At 37.0% G+C, this 16,121-nt stretch overlaps 1 protein-coding gene across 3 annotated transcripts in view; it reads left to right on the forward strand.

The window, feature by feature from the left end:
- Positions 1 to 16,121, forward strand: part of dlg5a (discs, large homolog 5a (Drosophila)) — a 236,991-nt gene that overhangs the window by 185,842 nt on the left and 35,028 nt on the right. For all 3 annotated transcript variants that reach the window (XM_039773036.1, XM_039773053.1, XM_039773044.1), the window contains 3 exons: positions 9,858 to 10,020; positions 10,622 to 10,755; positions 14,292 to 14,456. In XM_039773036.1, coding sequence (XP_039628970.1) covers positions 9,858 to 10,020; positions 10,622 to 10,755; positions 14,292 to 14,456 — 462 coding nt within the window. The remainder of the gene's footprint in view (positions 1 to 9,857; positions 10,021 to 10,621; positions 10,756 to 14,291; positions 14,457 to 16,121) is intronic.

The following is a 16,121-nucleotide window of genomic DNA, read 5'->3' on the forward strand; positions in this document are numbered from 1 at the left end:
GGACTGCAGACTGGCCATTTCAGTACCGGATCCTTCTCCTACGCAGCCATGATGTTGTGATTGATGCAGAATGTGGTCTGGCATTATCTTGTTGAAAAATGCAGGGTCTTCCCTGAAAGAGATGATGTCTGGATGGGAGCATATGTTGTTCTAGAACCTGAATATATTTTTCTGCATTGATGGTGCCTTTCCAGACATGCAAGCTGCCCATGCCACACGCACTCATGCAACCCCATACCATCAGAGATGCAGGCTTCTGAACTGAGCGTTGATAACAACTTGGGTTGTCCTTGTCCTCTTTGGTCCGGATGACATGGCGTCCCAGATTTCCAAAAGAACTTTGAATCGTGACTCGTCTGACCACAGAACAGTCTTCCATTTTGCCACACTCCATTTTAAATGATCCCTGGCCCAGTGACAACGCCTGAGCTTGTGGATCTTGCTTAGAAATGGCTTCTTCTTTGCACTGTAGAGTTTCAGCTGGCAGCGGCGGATGGCACGGTGGATTGTGTTCACTGACAATGGTTTCTGGAAGTATTCCTGAGCCCATTCTGTGATTTCCTTTACAGTAGCATTCCTGTTTGTGGTGCAGTGTCGTTTAAGGGCCGGAGATCACGGGCATCCAGTATGGTTTTACGGCCTTGACCCTTACGCACAGAGATTGTTCCAGATTCTCTGAATCTTCGGATGATGTTATGCACAGTTGATGATGATAGATGCAAAGTCTTTGCAATTTTTCGCTGGGTAACACCTTTCTGATATTGCTCCACTATCTTTCTGCGCAACATTGTGGGAATTGGTGATCCTCTACCCATCTTGGCTTCTGAGAGACACTGCCACTCTGAGAAGCTCTTTTATACCCAATCATGTTGCCAATTGACCTAATTAGTGTTTATTGGTCTTCCAGCTCTTCGTTATGCTCAAATTTACTTTTTCCAGCCTCTTATTGCTACTTGTCCCAACTTTTTGGGATTTGTTGACACCGTGAAATTTTGAATCAACATATTTTTCCTTTAAAATGATACATTTACTCGGATTAAGCGTTTCGATCTGTCATCTACGTTCTATTACAAATAAAATATTGACATTTGCCATCTCCACATCATTGCATTCAGTTTTTATTCACAATTTGTTTAGTGTCCCAACTTTTTGGAATCCGTTTTATATATATATATATATATATATATATATATATATATATATATATATATATATATATATATATATATATATATATATATATATATATATATATATATATATATACATACACACACACACACATATATACTAGGGGGCTTTGCTCGCCAACCCCCCTGCCTGCGCTACGCGCCAGCAACTTTGTGTCTCTGCCACTTGTGTATGTGGATGTCACGTTCACCAAACAACAAAACTTTTAATTCTCACGGATAGGCATCTTCATTAGGAAGAAACACTGCTTTTCCCTGATGGCAACACGAATTAGACGATCTACAAGTCTCTGACTTAAAGTTTAAAGCCAAACAATATCTATATACTTCTGTCATATCAACTATGTCCATATACTCGATCTCTTTTCGCTTTTACCTTTTCGTCAATATTGCATTGAATTTTGATTCTATGTTTGGAATTACAGTGCAAAATATAACTAACTGCCCATGAGTGAATATCAATTCGTTCTATCTGCACGAACTGTGTCTGACAATTGCATTCACACAAATGAGAGATGATTGAACTGTGTGTGTGGTTGTTTTAGATGTGGACAGGAATTTTCCAAATCTCTTTGCATAAAGTCTTGTCTTGCAGGGCTTGAAATTTTCTCTAGCTAGATTTCACTTTCTCCAAACAACAAATCTTTTAATTCTCGCAGATATGCCTCTTCATTGGGAAGAAACACTACTTTTCCCTGATGGCAACACAAATTAGACCACAGGTGTCGAACTCCAGTCATGGAGGGCCGCAGTGGCTGCAGGATTTCATTTTAACCATCTTCCTCATTAGTGACCAGTTTTGGCAGCTAATTAACTTCTTTTGCCTTAGTTTTGCCTATTAGATTTCTCTTTTTTCCTTAATTAGCAGCCAAACAATAATGAGACACAAAGCGAGCTCACCTGTGACCATCACACAATATCTAAAAATAAAGAAAGGTGACTGTCTCTGTAAGGTTGATCTCTCAGGTCACCAAAACATTTGGTTGGACGGTGTTCTTAGAAATTCAGAAAAATCAACAGTTTTGGAAATGTCTGTAGTGGCAGAATGAGAGTAGCAACAGGCCATTGAATTAAATAGTGGGTTTAATTAAGAGCAAGAATCAGCTTCTCATTAAGAGATTGGTTGGAGTTTGAAATCCCAGTTTAGTTGGTAATCTGTAGGTTCGTTTCACATCTCATTTCTGTTTGGTTGTCATTTAATGAAGAAAGAAATCGGTTCAGAGGACTGAATCCTCCAAAACAGGACTATTAAAATTAAGGAGTGAATTAGCAGTGAAAACTGCTTACAATTAGGAAAAGGGTTAGATTGAAAACCTGCAGCCACTGAGGCCCTCCAGGCCTGGAGTTCGACACCCCTGAAATAGACGATCTATAAGTCTCCAGCTTAAAGTTTAAATCCGAACAATATATTCGATCTCTTTTTGCTGTTCAGTTATTTCACTGAGCAATAATTTCTGTTTGTTTGCACTAATGAGATCTTTACTATCATTTTTTTGAGACTTTCGAATTTTCATACTTCCATTATCTCTAACCTGCTCTGCATGTGTATCACGCCAACGTTTTTGAATTCTTTACGACGTTCTACTTTGTCATCTACTCTTTCTTTTATTTCTGGCCCCGGGCATGGTTAAATCTCTGGGCACAAAGTCTCGTCTTGCGGGACATGAAAGTGTCTATCTGAGAATGTCGCATATATAGTTAATTATACCATTGAATGCACAGCGTAATAGTAAACTAAATGTAAAAACATTGAATAACACTAAGAAAACCTTGAACAACAGAGAAAACTAACACTGCAAGAGTTCGCGCTATAGCCTTATAACCCGCTCGCTAAAAACACCTTTTTTAATGATTTTTAAGCACAGGGAAAAAAATTAACATTTGAAAAATCCGTAATCTAATAAACAACCAAGAAAAGTAACATTGCAACAATGCACGTGTGCGCCTGTGTGTGTCTGACTCTGTCCCAGGCCTGTGTGTGTGCGCGTGCGTGCGTGTCTGTCTGTCTGTCTCTGTGGCGGGCGGGCAGGCGTGTGTGTGTGCATGTCTGTCTCTGTCACGGGCCTTCGTGCGTGTGTGTCTGTCCCCCATGCGGGCCTGCTTCTGTGTGTGTGTGTGTCTGTGTGTCTGTCTATCTGTCTGTCTGTCGCGTGGGCGGGACTGCCTCTCTCTCTCTCTCTCTCTCTCTCCACACACGGAATGAACAGGAAAAGACTGAACACGTGCCGTGTGGCCCCGCACATGTGCACTTCACCAGAAGACACACACGGACACCTGGACGCACACAGGGGTTTTATTAAAGAGGATATGCCATTTACCAACCAACAGTGTCATATCACATTTGTTGTTCTTATTGAGGTGCCCCTCTCTGCCTTAATAACCCAGGCTTTGCAGAGAAAATGACAATCTCCCCTTACACCAGATGCCATACAATTTAATTTATTATTTAAAGGCATTATTGTATTTATTAAAGTACTGTATAATAATACCAAAAGAAGAGATTAGAATACAAAATAGTAAATTCTGGATATATACAGTATAGTATTAGAAAGCTTACTGTAAATCATTAATTTGAAAGGTGGATATTTTCCTGAGTGACTTTTTGATTCATCAGTTGGTGTGATGCATAAGCTGCATTGTCCAACATTTAGAAGAAAGGTCTCTTTTTCTGTCATCTCTTAGTCTCTGACGTCACTTCTTCCTGTTGCCACTGTCTTGGTCCCTTAGACAGGCTTTTATTTATGTTAAAATTACGAGTGGGGCTCTGTAACATGAGAACATTACACATGCATGATTGGCCAGCTATCCTGGTGATGGTTGGAGCTGCCCAAAAGCTTTGATCCTGTACGTATCTGTACAGTCTCTTGTTGACTTAGTTTTCGTTTACCAATAGGTTATAAACTGATTACTGTACTTTAAACTAAAAGCACCATAAATTACTTTAATAACAAGACACATCCATTAAAGTTATAAATTATTTGTCACAAGCAAACAAATTGTACAGTCATTGATGAAAATGAATAAAGAATTCAGATATTTTTCAATAAGCTGCTTTGAATTCTCCTGTAGATGTCTTTGTAATGTGAGTTGTTTAAGGGTACTGTAAATTTCTTTATAAATTAGTTTCTTTATAGTTCATCGTAGTTCATTTGAACAAAATGTAAAACTTATAGGTAGCCATTAGTTTAAAAATAATTAAGATTTTATTCTCCAGGACAACTAGTTTATATATTTGCATTTTGTTTGTGATTGTTGTTTTATCAGCACCTTTTGTTGTTTAACACTAGAATTCCTGAAGCCTATGAAAATACTTGTAATCTCGACCCACCTTATATCCATTTGTACCTCTCCATCAGCGTCTTTTGTGTTGTAAATGCATTGATCAGCACAAGCAACAAGCAGCCTGCTGTGCCATTCCCCGCCTTGATGTAGCTCAACTTGAGCAAAAAATTCTCCCAGCTCAAGCCAAGGCTCCTTATCTGCGTGAGGTTCCTGGAGTTGTGTAGGGTAAATAATACAGTATATCGTTATTTGGAATACATGCATTGCATGTGTGATCCATGTCTGCAAAGATCTGGGTAAGTGTAGGATGAAAGGAAATGCGAAGCAAGAAATGCTGAACACATATTAAAACTACCTAAATGTTATACTAATAATGACGTGAAGTGTAGAATGTGTTAAGACTTTAGTCTAAATATCAAATAAACACTTGCGGTTTTATTCAAGAATATAACCAAAGGAAAAAATAAACAAAAAAAAATTTGATTTACATGTTGCTGTCAATGAGTTAAAAACCCAAGCTCAAATGTCAGTCGACAGGGAGTTTATACGTGCTCTTGAATGGTGCAGAGGTAAGAACCACTGCCTTCTAACCCAAAGGTCCCGGAATGGAGACTGGGCACTCCATGTTTTGAGTAGTGAGCTGCTGTTTTTGTATGTTTTTATTATATTATAGTAATAATAATAATAGCAGCTCACTACTCAAAACGCAGCAGGTTTGAAAGCTACTGAGCACATTCAAAGCAAAATCATCACCTTGGTATGCTTACTACCACTTGAACCAGAATCTATCATGCTATTACTATCAGCTCTTGAAGAACTGTCACTATTTTCACATAGTAACTTGCTTTCTTCATTACATGCTTTATGTGCCCGTATGCAGCTTGCTTTGTCACCGCAAAATGCTGTGAGAACAGCTGTCCTCATTCGCCAGCCGCCGTTCACTGGACGAATAAATACATGTGGCTCGGTTTTAGAGTTAAAAGTTACAAGAGTCAGAGATCAACGGCATGAATATTTTTAAAAACGAAAACTAAAATATTTTTAATAAATTATTATTTTATTTTAGTTAATATTTGTAGCTACTTTAATAGTTTTGTTTAGTTTTAGTTGTTCATTTCAGTTTGGTTAATTGTTTTATTTCAGAAAATGTTTTTTTATTAATAGCTTCAGTTTTTATTTTAATTTTCATTAACTATAATAACCTTAGTACAGTGGGTACGGAAAGTATGCAGACCCCCTTCAATTTTTCACTCTGTTATATTGCAGCCATTTGCTAAAATCATTTAAATTAATTTTTTCCCTCATTAATGTACACACAGCACCCCATATTGACAGACAAAAAAAGAATTCTTGAAATTGTTGCAGATTTATTAAAAAAGAAAAACTGAAATATCACATGGTCCTAAGTATTCAGACCCTTTGCTCAGTATTTAGTAGAAGCACCCTTTTGAGCTAATACAGCCATGAGTCTTCTTGGGAAAGATGAAACAAGTTTTTCACACATGGATTTGGGGATCCTCTGCCATTCCTCCTTGCAGATCCTCTCCAGTTCTGTCAGGTTGGATGGTAAATGTTGGTGGACAGCCATTTTTAGGTCTCTCCAGAGATGCTCAATTGGGTTTAAGTCAGGGCTGTGGCTGGGCCATTCAAGAACAGTCACAGAGTTGTTGTGAAGCCACTCCTTGGTTATTTTAGCTGTGTGCTTAGGGTCACTGTCTTGTTGGACGGTAAACCTTCGGCCCAGTCTGAGGTCCTTAGCACTCTGGAGAAGGTTTTTGTCCAGAATATCCCTGTACTTGGCCACATTCATCTTTCCCTCGATTGCAACCAGTCGTCCTGTCCCTGCAGCTGAAAAACACCCCCACAGCATGATGCTACCACCGCCATGCTTCACTGTGGAGACTGTATTGGACAAGTAATGAGCAGTGCCTGGTTGTCTCCACACATACCGCTTAGAATTAAGGCCAAAACGTTCTATCTTGGTCTCATCAGACCAGAGAATCTTATTTCTCACCATCTCGGAGTCCTTCAGGTGTCTTTTAGCAAACTCCATGCGGGCTGTCATGTGTCTTGCACTGAGGAGAGGCTTCCGACAGGCCACTCTGCCATAAAGCCCTGACTGGTGGAGGGCTGCAGTGATGGTTGACTTTCTACAACTTTCTCCCATCTCTTGACTGCATCTCTGGAGCTTAGCCAAAGTGATCTTTGGGTTCTTCTTTACTTCTCTCACCAAGGCTCTTCTCCCTTGGTAGCTCAGCTTGGCCGGACGGCCAGTTCTAGGAAGGGTTCTGGTCGTCCCAAACGTCTTCCATTTAAGGATTATGGAGGCCACTGTGCTCTTGGGAACCTTAAATGCAGCAGAACTTTTTTGTAACCTTGGCCAGAGCTGTGCCTTGCCACAATTCTGTCTCTGAGCTCTTCATGCAGTTCCTTTGACCTCATGATTCTCATTTGCTCTGACATCCATTGTGAGCTGTAAGGTCTTATATAGACAGGTGTGTGGCTTTCCTAATCAAGTCCAATCAGTATAATCAAACACAGCTGGACTCAAATGAAGGTGATTTCAAGGATGATCAGAAGAAATAGAAAGCACCTGAGTTAAATATGAGTGTCACAGCAAAGGGTCTAAATACTTAGAACCATGTGATATTTCAGTTTTTCTTTTTTAATAAATCTGCAACAATTTCAAAAATTATTTTTTTGTCTGTCAATATGGGGTGCTGTGTGTACATTAATGAGGAAAAAATTAATTTAAATGATTTTAGCAAATGGCTGCAATATAACAAAGAGTGAAAAATTGAAGGAGGTCTGAATACTTTCCGTACCCACGCCACTGTACCTCCAGGTTTGCACAGAATACCCAAAAGGTAACACCATAGGTTAAATTTTGTTGTGAAATTTAGTTAGTGTTCCCAACTCCTGCTGTGAGTTATAACACATTACAATTCAGTTGTTATTATAGTATGTTGTAATGATCTTTAAGTGTTTTGTCCTCGTTATTATTTATTTTGCAAACACCAGTATTCAAAGCAACTTACAAAAAAATCTGTAAAATAAATTTTAGTGTTCATCAAAGAACTACCAAGTTAATAAACAGTATAGGGTACACCTTTAAATTAAAGCACAGGGATCATAGGCTAATTTGGTAATGCAGGCAGTGGACAGACAGACAGGGTGTGAGGTGCCCAATTTATTGCTTTGTTGAATGGTAGTCTTGTTTCCGTGCAGGGGTTGGGAGGAGATGGTCTGGGAACAAGATACACATTTAAATTAATCTGAATCTCTTTTTTCCCTTTATAGTGGCAGCAAAAATAAAGTATAGGTGACATGAGTATTTTTTTCACTAGGCCTCATTGTTCAGGCAATGTGTGTGAAATCAGCAGCCAAACTGAAATGCAGAATGTGTGTAAAAATGCTGACTGAGTTAGCTAAAATAACCAATAAGTTATTTAAAAATAATTTTAAAAAAAAATATTATAATATGAAAAGGAAAATCAGAAATATGCAATTATTTCTGTTGTCCATACTGAAAAAGGAAAACCCATCTTCAATGCTGCAATAGTTGCTTAGTTAGCATTTACTCCCCCTGGTGGAAATGAAGAGTCGCATGGTGTAGGGGAGGAATGATCTCATCAGTCTGTCAGTGGAGCAAGAGAGTGACAAAAGTCTGTCACTGAAGCTACTCCTCTGCCTGGAAATAACACTGTTAAGTGGATGCAGTGGATTCTTCATGATTGACAGGAGTTTGCTTAGTGCCCATCGCTCTGCTACAGATGTTAAACTGTCCAGCTTTATTCCTACAATAGAGCCTGCCTTCTTAACAAGTTTGTCCAGGCGTGAGACGTTGTCCTTCTTTATGCTGCCTCCCCAGCACACCACCGCGTAGAAGAGGGCACTCGCCACATCCCTCTGATAGAACATTTGCAGCATCTTATTGCAGATGTTGAAGGACACCAACCTTCTAAGAAAGTATAGTCAGCTCTGATCTTTCTTACACAGAGCATCAGTATTGGCAGTCCAGTCCAATTTGTCATCCAGCTGCACTCCCAGGTATTTATAGGTCTGTACCCTCTGCACACAGTCTCCTCTGATGATCACGGGGTCCATGAGGGGCCTGGGCTTACTAAAATCTACCACCAGTTCCTTGATCTTGCTGGTGTTCAGGTGTAAGTGGGTTGAGTCACACCATTTAACAAAGTATTTGATTAGCTTCCTGTACTAATCCTCCTGCCCACTCCTGATGCAGCCCACAATAGCAGTGTCATCAGCGAACGTTTGCATGTGGCAGGACTCCGAATCGTATTGGAAGTCTGATGTATATAGGCTGAACAGGACCAGAGAAAGTACAGTCCCCTGCGGTGCTCCTGTGTTGCTGACCACAATGTCAGACCTGCAGTTCCCAAGACGCACATATTGAGGTCTGTCTGTAAGATAGTCCACAATCCATGCCACCAGGTGTGAGTCTACTCCCATCTCAGTCAGCTTGTCTCTAAGGAGCAGAGGTTGGATGGTGTTGAAGGCGCTAGAGAAGTCCAAAAACACAATTTTTACAGCACCACTGCCTCTGTCCAGGTGGGAGAGGAATCGGTGTAGCATATAGATGATGGCATCCTCCGCTCCCATCTTCTCCTGGTATGCAAACTGCGGAGTGTGAACCAGAATAAGATAAAGAGAAACATAACACTTTTAGGGTACTGAAAGAGAATTATTTATAGATTTTTTGGGTTCTTATTTTCCATTGTACAGATTACGGTGAGATTCTTACTTGGATGTGCTAATCACCATTCAGCACATCACCACTCTCTGGCTCCATGATTATAATAAGCTTACCTCAAAACATCTTTCTTCCTTATCTGAAATAACTACCTTGAAACGTTTTTCCTTACCTGAAATATCTCTCAGAAAATATTACTGTACATAAGTAATCAATGTGACTTATGATAATAATGACATTAAAGTACAAGGGTAGTAAAAGAATACAAATCTTTAACTGAATGTTATGAAAGTTTGATTGGTATGTCTTTAGTGTGTGACGTAGTTATTATTTGGCGTTTGTAGCAGCACATTGATCAGATTTGTTTATTTCATTAATATTCTTTAAAATCTTCAACTAAAAATATTTGCAGCAAGTTGCCTAGGAAAAAAATGTGTTGAGACAAAGTTACACACTTACTCATGAATATTTAATATAATTTCACTTTTATTGAAAAGGTTGGAACAAGTATTATTCATTTACTGATTATTAAAGTTAAGACTGAATTTTAACTTTTTAACATCAACCAATCATTTACATTAATATAAATTATACATTTTGTTATTCTATTTTCTGCAATTATAATAATTTTCTATTTGATACTGAAATTGCCTTTACTTTACTTCTCAAAGACCTTACTTAGAAGAGCCACGTAATGTGATTGTACACAAAGGAGCAGAACCTCTGGGGATCTCTATCGTGAGTGGAGAGAATGGTGGCATTTTTGTGTCAAAAGTCACTGGTGGTAGCATTGCACATCATGCTGGCCTTGACTATGGTGATCAACTTCTAGAGGTAAATCTTTGTTATTGCCTATACAATTACATAGAGGACTTAATGGAGCGCCGAAACATTTTATTAGGTTGCTAGCTAAAGAGGTATGCGTTTCTGGGATTTTGCCCATGGCCTAGGTTTTGACAGCTTGTTTCGGGCTATGTTTATATTTTGCAAACATTTCCTATCTGTACAGGTACTGTAACTGCATCAAACTATTTAATTCCTTCAATAGTTTTTGAGTTAATTAGAAAATCTGAATTATTATGTATTTATTAGAAGGGTTTTAATAAAAAAATTTTGTATATACTCTTAAATGCCTGATACGCATGCTAACATTTGTTTGGACATTCTGTTTGAACACATAAAAATAAAACATTAGTTTACTTTAAAGATTAAACTGTTAAAAAAAACTGACATTACAAATATTACAAATTATATGTGACTACTGTACACAGCTTTTAAAAGAAACCCCAGATTTACTTTTTTTTCTCTTACCAGTATGCATCTGATAGATAATGAAATATGATTTTAAAGTTGCTTTTGTCTTCCTTCAGTATTTTTTAAAGAAATTGTTGAAAGGCTATTGCTCCCTAATGCAAGTGCCAATTTATCCCAACAGTACAATGGAATAAATCTGAGAAATGCAACAGAACAACAAGCTCGACTGATAATTGGACAACAGTGTGATACCATAACAATCCTGGCACAGTACAACCCACACATGTATCAGCTGGGCAACCATTCACGATCAAGGTGACCTCAATATTGTAATATTAGTTTGTGATTACATTTTTTTATTTAATTTTTTTAAGTTTTTCATCCATAACACATAATATAATGTGTATATAAGAAACAAAAAAAGTTTCTGAGTATCCTGTTGCTTTAAAATGCATTAATGATTTTGCAATGTAACTTTAAGATAGTTGTTGAGTTTATCATGTAAGCGTTCATGGTACATACTGTTTCAGTCTTTATATCACATATACTGCACTAATACTATGTGTACTAGTGTTAATTCTTTTAAAGGGATAATGAAAATAACCAAGACATGTTGCAAAGCAAAACAAAACAAAACTACCTTGAGTTTAGTTTGGACTCCTCAAGAGAAATGGTCTTATTTTGAATCAGCCAGATACAGGTACCTTTGGCACAAATAATTAAAATTGTATCCTTGCTCCATTATTTCAGCATTCAAACATGCCCACTCGTGTGTATCTGTCATATTTGAAGCTGTACTTTGTTAACTCTTTCATGCAGTCATAACACCACAAATGTGTCAAGTTTTATAATGAATTTGCATTACTGGTTGTGCTTAATTTAAATGTAATAAAGTTTTCTCTTTTTAGATTTACGGTGAAGTTTTCAAAAAATACCTGGCCAATGCCACTTAACACAGCTATTTAAAATAAAGATCAGTTAGGTTTTATCTATGATCTGTATACAGACGTAAATATACTTTCTTTTAAAGTCTCATTGGCGTAAATTTCATTCATGCTCAACTTAGTGATAATACAAGTGTAATGATTTTTTTCTGTTACCCTTGCATAACGCTTCTGTTGAATAAATAAAAAAATAAAAGAACAACATGGTGGCACACTGGATTTACCTTGCTATGTCTTAAATTTAACGGCTTGTGTTCAACATCTCCACATGGACATTGTCCCTGTGGAGTTTCCACATTTTCCTCAGGTCTGGGTGAATTGTTCTCCCACTTCCCCAAAGATTCATAGGCTAGTTTATTTGGTGATACTAAATTGGCCATTTATGTGCATGACTCAATGCTCTATCCATGGCAATTTAATGTCTTCAGTTGAATTAAGCAGGTTTGAAAAATTGAGAACAAGAAGGTTCTTATTAATGTAATTTTATGCAGTTGTAAAGTATTACAAAAGTCTTTCACTGTAAACAAGAATTTAACTTTAATAAAATGTTAACTTACTTTCTTCTATTTGAGAAGGTTTATATATTGCCGTAGCTTTGTTTAGTAATTTTGTTTTTGATGTATTATTGTGCCATGTACTGTATTGCTACTGCATGTGCCAGTGTCAGTGGATCTAGCCACAAATTTATTTTACTTTACGAGAGGTATACTGACAATAAATTTAGCTGAACTGCAAAGGAGCAACAAACTCTGTCATAATCAGCAACATGCATAAAAGCTTTCTCTGCCATAGTGTCATTTAATTATAAATTCTAGCTTGAGAAAAGAAATTTGCATTGTAGCTCAGTAACATCTAAAGAATAAATAGTTTACAATTGTATAAAAGTATAACAGTCAGCATATAAATAAAGCTTACTTGGTATCTGTTTGTATTTATTGATGTTTTTGTGTGTTGCTGGAACAAACACAACTGCCCAGATTTAATGAAAAGTAGAGGATTGCTCAGTTATTGTCCAACGTGCAACACAATGCATATGGTATTTTAACGCAGCTTTGGGTAATTTCAGAAACAAAAAGACTGTTTTGAAGTACTACGGTACAGTGTAATCTATAATTTTTCTACACTTGTAACCTGTTACTACTCCTGGCTTACGTTTGCAGTTAATTACATTAAAATTAGGAGTCCTAGTCATTCTTTTACAGAATTTAAGCCATCCAAAAATGTAATGAGACTTGAGTGATTCTAAAAGCTTTTCATTGGAATGTGATCAAGAACTTTGAGATGTGATGAAAGAGAGATTTTGTTTATGCTGCAGATTCCTCTCAGTAAAATTACTAATTCCAGTTAAACATCTTCAGTTCCTTGTCAGTCTGGTCTTGCTGTGATAATACATGAGGTGCAGTGTTTGACCCCGATAATAGTGGTTCATAAATCACCAGTCAAACTGCTTCTGTCATGAGTGACTGCTTTTCGCACAAGGGGGAGCAAAAATCTTATTGTTGCCTCTGGTCAACTAAAATATAGTTCGTTAGGAAGCTTCCTTTTGAATTGGTAAGTTGTATTAATAAAAAAAAATGGGTTTATCTGTAGACAATGAAGTAACACGATGCATCTTTATGGCCACCATCCTATTTAATACAGCTCTTCAGAACATTTGTCAAGAAAGATTGCAATACAGGTATCAAAATGTTACATACCATAACATGATGATCTTTTCAGATTTCTCAAATATCTGCAAATTATTTCAAATGTATTTCAAGATATGCAAAGTCATGTCTAAGATATCTTCTATTGACAGTGTATGGATTTTAAGAGCTCTGTAATTCACTTTGAGTTATTTCCATGTCATTTCCTGTAAAATTTGCTTTTAAGTCAGTTTTAAGCAGTGTATAGTCCATTCTTTCAGTGTTACTTCCCGCAAATTTTAGATATTTCATAAGGCATTTGAGGTATCTCAGAATGCTCAGAAAATTATTTTGAGATATCTTGACATACATTTCAAGTATCTTAAGCCACATTAAAAGCTCTTTTGGGTGTTTTTAGCTATTTGAGGTATTTTTTAAATGTATTTCAGATATGTGTAAATGATAACTGCATTGCTGCCTTTTTAAAGATATTTTAAAATGTATTTGAGAGATCTTAAAATAAAATCAGGATGCGCTCCTCTAGCACATGGTCACTTGAGAAACTTTTACAAATTTGAATAAACCATATATACGTCTTCACAGTGATAATACTAATGTATGTAATGTCTAACAAGAAATTTACAATTGATGAATAAATATAATTGAACTATGTAAATATTGTTTTTATGTGTATACTAGTGGGGCAAGCCCCCTGGCACCCTACCCCAAGTTGCAGCCAGTCTGCCGCTAACATTGTGAAAAGGGGGAGCTGAATGCACCTCAAGGAGACTTGGCCACTCTTCCGAAAACTCTTCTGTAAACATTGATACAATGGGAAACAAACATTTAAAAGCCAGTACAGCAGCTGTCCTTTTCGTTTGTCTTTTATTTCTGGCCCCGGGCGTGGTTAAGTCTCTTCTCACGGGACATGAGTTCTTGATATTTTTTTAGTTTATAATTTAAAAACGGAATAAGAATCTGAAAATCTATCAACATCACAATAAGGTTCGATAAATTCTGAAAAGAATGATACCAAACATATATGTAAGTTTTAAAATAAGCCCGATTTAAAGCATGACAAAAAACATCACATAAAATCGTTGCACATTTAGGCTTAGGATTTTATATATATATATATATATATATATATATATATATATATATATATATATATATAGTGTAGATTTTAAGAGGAAATAATCTATATTTTTTGGTAACATTATGGGGAAAATAGACATTACAGTTTTAGATTTTCTTGATGATTTTTTCTTTTATTTTACAGCTCTCGGTTGCAGCAAGTCAGCAATCATTCAACTCCTCAAGGCAGTGGAGCAACTACTCCTGACAATCATTCTCTTATTGATACACTAAGTGAACAAGATGAAGGGACAATGACTCCTCCTTCCAAGCAAACAACTCCCACTACCAGCCCTCGTATTTTAGTTAGGTAAGAGTTTATCTGTTGTTTTATGTATTTCATTGCCATAAACTGAATACACAGGTGTGGGGGGAATAAGAGTCTTAAAATGAGGTATGTTATACGTAAATCCCAGATAAGGCTCTTAATCTATTACCAAAAACAAAGTAGTGCCTAACCTTAAGAAAAGCCAGTAAAAGCAAACAAACTTTTATTTCTTAACATAATTTCCATGAGTATGAATCAATATATGAATATTTTTTATCCCACTCAAATAAAATTTGATTTCGTGGATAACCACTTTCCTGTAATTATAATTTTTTTTGATGTCTTCATCACTGGTATAGATTGTCCAATGAAGATTACCTTTCAGGCTTGGTAACAGGTGGTATCCTCGCACAGGGCCATGTCTGGAGAACAGTAGAGTGTGCCATCTCTTCAAATACACAATTCCTTAGAGCCCATTGCAACCAGTACAGTGTGTTTTGAGATATTATTGTAAAGTAGGAGACGGTGAATTGCTTTCCTTTCCGCTTTCTCCTGATTGACTGCTGTAAAAGCCAAAGCAAATGAGCATAATATTGCCTTGTTTCTAGCGCAACATGCTGTGACAGATGTAGAGGAAAACAGCATAGCAAGAAATGCATTCTGCTAGTAATTCTCTCGTTCTACCTCTAGCACTTCAGTCTCAAATTCTTTAATAAGCAGGACTAGTACTTCAGACTGACATCTGTCAGTGTTTTAGTGGCTTAACACATTAATAAAAACACAAACCCATATACCAGCTGCAGACATTCAAGCTTTTCAGGCTGTAAAACGCTAGTTAAGCTGTGCAAACTAGACAAATGAATGGTTATGAAGGGGAACAGTGCTAAGATTATGTTATGTTCATTACACTTGTGTGCTAGTCTGCTTTTTAATGCTAATCCCTGACTAGTCCTGTCTGCTGCAAAGTAATTTAAAATATGTTACAGAGAGGGTAAATCATTGAAAGTTTAACATGTCTTCATTTACTTTTAGCGCTCATTTGGCTTCAGATCCTAAGTTCCACTTTTCTTAATTTGGGTTAATATAGAAACTACATCCCATGCATTCTTTTTGAATATACAAGAAACACTTTGAGCATGGGATAGGTACTACTTAAGTAAAATAAGAACATAAATTTGACAAACGAAGGGACAAATCCAGTCCATCAAGCTTGTTTATTTAGCTAACAGCGAAGGTGATGACGTCACTCCGCATGGCGCAGTCTCCTCCTACCTGTACCCTTTAATATATTATTATTTATTATTATTATTATAAGTAAAGACATATGACAGGGTCACTTATATGGTAACACATTACCACAATGAATTTTAAATGAAACAACTCAGATGCAGTTGAAGTGCAGACTTTCAGCTTTAATTCAGTGGGTTGAACAAAAAGATTGCATAAAAATGTGAGGCAACTAAAGCATATTTTAACACAATCCTTTCATTACAGGGGCTCAAAAGTAATTGGACAGTTGACTCAAAGGCTATTTCATGGGCAGGTGTGGGCAAGTCCGTCATTATGTCATTATCAATTAAGCAGATAAAAGGCCTGGAATTAATTTGAGGTGTGGTGCTTGCATGTGGAAGATTTTGCTGTGAACAGACGACCTGCGGTCAAAGGAGCTCTCCCTGCAGGTGAAAGAAGCTGTCCTTAAGCTGAAGA

This window comes from Polypterus senegalus, chromosome 1 (genome assembly GCF_016835505.1).
Source record: "Polypterus senegalus isolate Bchr_013 chromosome 1, ASM1683550v1, whole genome shotgun sequence".
Classification (NCBI taxonomy): domain Eukaryota; kingdom Metazoa; phylum Chordata; class Cladistia; order Polypteriformes; family Polypteridae; genus Polypterus; species Polypterus senegalus.